A 5,400-nucleotide genomic window follows, 5' to 3' on the forward strand; every position below is an offset into this window, starting at 1 on the left:
TTAACATGCATATAAAAGAAATAGTGCTTATTTTTAAGTGTTAGATATAAAGATTACACTTTTTGGTGGCTTTAGACATTGAAATACAAAAGCTAAAAACCACCATTTACAACTCCAATTTCCTTTCAGCTAATTGCGAGTCACCTAAATGCATCACGATGCACATTCGACTCTTCACAGGATGCCTCCTCCAACATTTCCATAAATCCTTTGTGAGAAGTATCATTTGAGACAGGGAAGTTTAGACCATTTGTTGATGCAGCTTCAAACCTCGTCCACAGCTCCTTCTTTAACGTGTTTTCACCTGGACGCTTGCCTCTGTAAATTGTGCTTTCAGACCCCTTCCACAAAGGAGTGCTTTCTACTGTTGCAAAGTTGCTCCTTGTGTTCCCTGCAATCGATACATCTAAATCTCAGATGGTGTCTATAACGAGTTTAGTTTAAAGAGACAAGTAACAGAATCAAATTAAAATACTATACCTTTTAAGCAAAAATTCTTGTTTTCTTCATCTTGATTATGAGCATTAGTTCTGCTTTCCTTGGGATCAAGACATAATTTCTGATTGAAAGTAGTAGCTACTTCTTGCAAGCTAGCATGATCCTTTGGTTGTTTTTTATCAAGTGGTTCCAGCAATGTACAACATTTAGGTGGCGACGTTATCCATGCTGGTGAAGCATCTAGAGCTCTATTTCCATATGTTGACTTACAGGAGGGTTTTATTCCAATAAGCTCAAGGTACCTATTGCCCAACTTCTCTTGATCTTCATCACTGGAGCCTTCAGAATCTGTTGACTCGAATATTTTTTGGTTTCCAGTTGGAAATGGTGTTGATTTATGGGATTTCGCAATTTTTCTGTAGGTCAGATCATGACCAGGCTCTACGTAAGCTCTTACAGGTGGGTTTTTGGGGCAGGGGGTAATCAAACTTGTAGATAAGTCACCAACCGGAATTTCCTGAGCAGACACAATTCTCATACCTGAAATGCTCTCTGAATTTTCAGAAACAAGTTCGATCTTTTCCTTTTTAGATTTTTCATTATCACAAGGTGAGGAAAAAATGGCAGCAGTTACACTCGAGGAGATCCCTTCACAAACAGTTAGCTTGGTTGAAGCATGAGCTTTGGAAGTTGTTGATTTTGGCCTCAGCAGAGGAGTAAGGAAAAAAAGTTGTTTACCTCTCTCTTCTACACAGCCAGTAGCACGCCAAGATACAAGTGGGGAAGGAGAGATCAATGATTCAAACTTTGCGGGCTCCGGGGTACCAACTTCATGCACATTACCTTGATCAACCACAACAGGACCTTCAACACGAGTCTCACAAAATTGAATCTCAGATTCAGAGTGAGGAACATCAATTGCCTTTTGAAGCCTAGGAACCCATGGCTAAGTATAGTGAACAGGAAAGACACAATTAGTCATATATGGTTGGTGAAGCAAGCAGGCTATCTTGGCAGAGGATTTGAGGGCTGACCTTAAGAGAGGAATGGATTTCAGACAGCACTGTTATGAAGGATTTAATTTCTGTAATCTTTTCATTGTCAGTTGTATCCACTTTGACTGCTTGGACTACAATTTCATCGATCTGCAATTAAGAAAAATATGCCTAAATCTTGCTTTTAACATCACAAGGGTCCACAAATTCCAGCAAATTACACAAGGATAGATGAATATGGTCCACAGGCAAATCACACAAGTATCGCACGAGTACATTCCATATAACATTACCAGCATAGAAACTCATCATTTACCAAATAATAGGTAAAGTTGCAAGAAAGAGCATTAGACAAAAAGATGATGAAGAGTATTCATCATTTGTTATTCAAATGAAAGATTATCCATCCCTCCATTTTCCTTCCTTTCCTTTCCCTCCATTTCCAATAATCCAAAGAAAGTGTTACCGAGCATGTTCTAAAACTGAAAACATGCAAATGAAAGCCAATCAAATAACACAGACAAAGCTCAGTTGTGCAGAATTTATTCCCCCTAGCTCCCTGTGCACTGACAGCTCTTCATTTCCTCATCTACATATTTCTCAATATTTTTCACCATCACACTGCCATCAATTTATATGAAGATACCAGCAGAGCTGCATAATAGATTCTCACCCTCAGAAACTGGACTAGTAGATTTTACAATCCCCAATCAAATAACTAGTGATGCAATAAACTCAATACTGCAGTCTTTAAGTGATGAAATTGGTCAGTATAGTTATTAGCTTTCTAGCTTATAAATTTAACATAGATTATATGAGCATTCTATAACACATGTTGATAGAGTATAAAACATATTCATGAGCCTCAACCATAAAGCTTAAGTTTTTGGTTGAGTTGGTCCTTTAACATGGTATCAAGAGCCACGCCCAGGAATATGTTTTATACTCTATCAGATGCAAATATTTTATGATAGTAATTCATTATAGCAATATCCTCTTTTACATTAACATGTTCCATTACCGGGTCTACGCTCAACTGAAATCTCACAAAGGACCCTCATTACAAATTTGATCTAGATTCATTCCCCTAACTTACAGACTCGAACACCAAAACAAGCAGCACTTAAGGTAAACTCAATACATGTACTACTTCGTATAACAAAATTGCTGATGAAACCCTTACTTTGACTCCAAAATATGCTCATCACTTGCATATGCATCAGACAAGCTAAACTAGTAAACCAATACATTACATTGATTACAATACAGTAGAAACTTGTAGAAAGTTTCAACTAGCACGCAAAGAAACCCTGACCTGCACCAGAGTTGATCAAGAATATGAAAATCATTCTCAATTATAGGAGTAAATCTTACATTCAGACACCACAAAAGGACAACTTTACATGCCTAAATCGGTTGTTTCCAATAATTTCAGCGAATGAAAATGATAAGTGCCTACAGAAATTGACATGCCCCTTATCTTCATGAAAATTGATCAAAAATCCCAAAACATATCTCGATTATAAGAATAAATCTTCCCATCCAGGCACCTTAAGAGCAGGAAACTATACACCCTACCATCTAATTCTCAAATCTTTCGATCAGAACATAACGATACATGCCTACAGAACTGCAGAAACAATCACCTTAACAATCTAATCTCTTGATTGTACCTCCCCAACAACATAACAATTGCAATAAAAAGCTCTAAATTGCAATTACTATTTCCAGGCACTCAATGTTAACCCTAAGTCTTGCTCAACAATAAGCAGGTGTTAGCTCCAATTCAACCCCTAAATGAGAATCAATAACACATTTTCCTACGATTGTCTTTGTAAAATTGAAAATTAGTACTATCACTGAACAAATAATCGATACAAAATAATGTAATCCAAAACATTATCATCATACATTTCCAGCAATTGAATGTTAAGGTATAATAATCCAAAAATCAAACCTCAAAGCAAGAAACCATGCTGTTCAATCTGAAAACTTAGGGTTTTTGACAGTATTTACAAATATCAAACAATCTGTAAAATTTGAAATAAAATTGATTAAATTACCTGACGAAGAAGAGAAGAAATATTGGAATGAACTAAGAGAAGACGATCAAGTGGATCGGCAATGTTTGATTGTTGAGTTTGGGAATGAGGAGGAAGTTCTTCCGCCATTTTCAACTTAGTTTGATTTTTAGAGGATTTATTAATGGATTTGAAGCCGCCATTAGAGACATCTCGCAGAGGTTTCCTCCTTGCTGATTTGAATTTGCTGCCGCCGTCGGTTTTCGTCATCGTATTGTCGCTGTTTTCCGGTTGGATTGTTGTAAAAGTGATTGTCTGAGTTAAGGTGAAAGAAAGAAAGGCGGGCTTCTTATTTTTTTTGAATTTTATCTAAAAGGTTTTTTTTTTTTAAGAAAATTTTGACATCTGCTACTAAGAAAAACACCATTATTCATATTTGTTACCTGTTTAATTTTTTTTTTTTTTTAATTTTGCGACCACATAAATCACAGTTTGTTAAAAATTGCTACCACATGTATTATTCAGTTACTATTTCCGTTAGTGGGGCTCAACCACCGTCCAACCACCTTCTAGCCACCCCTCCCTCCTTCCAGCCACCAATACTCCCTGCTACCACCAACAATCAACCACCAACGACCTCCCATGTCTCACCACCACGGCAGCAAATTGCGGCAGCAACAACAGCCAAACGCGGCCAACCACCGTCACCAAATTGCGGCTAATCACAACAATCACCCTAAAACGGTGGGAAATCATAGGAAAGAGAGGGTCGTGGGGTCCTTAAGGGCGGTTTTAAGGGTGGAAATTGCGGCCAATCGCAACCAACACTACCACCCTAAAAACGAAGCCCTAAAACTCCTTTAGGGCGGTTTTAAGGGTGGTGTTTAGGTGGGAGGGAGGGTCATGGGGTCGTGGGCGCCGAGGGAACAGCCAGCACGGAGTGGGAGGGAGAGCGGTGACTAACGGGCTACAGGCAGCTGGCAACGGAGGTGGGAGTGGTGGCTGGCGGGCTATTTTGGCGAGATTTTAATTTTTTTTATAGTTTTTTTAAAATAAATTAAATTATTATTTAATTAAATATTGGGCCCTACTTAATGGAATCTTAATGGATTCTGTTAAGTGGTAGCAATTTTTAACAAATTGTGATTTAGGTGGTAGCAAAGTAAAAAAAAAAAAAAAATTAACAGGTGGCAAATGTGAAGAGTAGTGTTTTTACTTGTAGCAAATGTCAAAATTGCCTTTTTCTTACTTTTTTTTTCACCATATATATACCCTTAAGTTTTTTATTTATTCATCATATACCTCTTAACTTTTGTACATTTATCATATACCCCCAACTTTTCACAAAAACTACATCATATACCCTTTTATGACTATTTTTTTAATCCAAAAGAATATGAATACATCCAAGAAAAAGAAAAAAGAGCAGTAAAACAAAAAACAAGCACACAAAACAAACTAAGCAACTACCTACAGAGGGATGAGGCGAGGCGAGGCAAAGCAACACCCCTAGCTAATATCCTCCTCTTGAAAACGACTAAACTCTAATGGAGAATTATTAAAGAAAACTAATTGAGAGTTCTGAATGACTCCGCGGTTGGCCAACCAATCCGCCGCTCTATTGCATTCTCGGAAAGTATGTGCCACTCTTACTTGCCAAATATCATCATTGACACTACAAGAAAACAGCTTAATTACGATGGAAAAATTTCGTCGGAAACACCCTGTTTTCCGTCGGAAATCGTGTTTCCGTCGGAACGTGTCGTCGTAATAGTATTTGTTGGAAAATCGACCTTTTCCGACGGAATTTCCGTCGGAAAAGTGTTTCCGACGAAAATTCCGACGGATTTTCACATCGGAAAAGGTTTTCAAGGTACGGAAAAGTCCGTCAGAAAATCCTTATAAAAAAACAAAAAAAAAGTCGCACCACCCCACCACCATCAGCC

The 5,400-nt window shown here is 37.8% G+C and overlaps 1 protein-coding gene across 1 annotated transcript; it reads right to left on the reverse strand.

The window, feature by feature from the left end:
• On the reverse strand, positions 1-5,046 carry LOC110715594. The gene is made up of 4 exons (XM_021894185.1): positions 3,497-5,046; positions 1,473-1,583; positions 481-1,384; positions 1-391 (listed from the first exon to the last, which is right to left on the reverse strand). Exons 1-4 carry the CDS (start codon positions 3,722-3,724, stop codon positions 141-143), a joined length of 1,494 nt encoding a protein of 497 aa, XP_021749877.1. The 5' UTR covers positions 3,725-5,046; the 3' UTR covers positions 1-140.
• Between the last annotated feature and the right edge of the window lie 354 nt (positions 5,047-5,400).

The sequence above is a fragment of the Chenopodium quinoa genome, unplaced genomic scaffold (genome assembly GCF_001683475.1).
Source record: "Chenopodium quinoa cultivar QQ74 unplaced genomic scaffold, ASM168347v1, whole genome shotgun sequence".
NCBI lineage: Eukaryota > Viridiplantae > Streptophyta > Magnoliopsida > Caryophyllales > Amaranthaceae > Chenopodium > Chenopodium quinoa.

What these genes read in the sequence shown, in the direction of transcription:
- LOC110715594 (XM_021894185.1), bottom strand. Translation starts at nt 3,724, where the DNA reads ATGACGAAAACCGACGGCGGCAGCAAATTCAAATCAGCAAGGAGGAAA. An exon ending in AAATCCATTCCTCTCTTAAG is followed by an intron (nt 1,385 to 1,472) that starts GTCAGCCCTCAA and finishes CACTATACTTAG; the next exon opens with CCATGGGTTCCTAGGCTTCA. An exon ending in CAAGAATTTTTGCTTAAAAG is followed by an intron (nt 392 to 480) that starts GTATAGTATTTT and finishes TATCGATTGCAG; the next exon opens with GGAACACAAGGAGCAACTTT.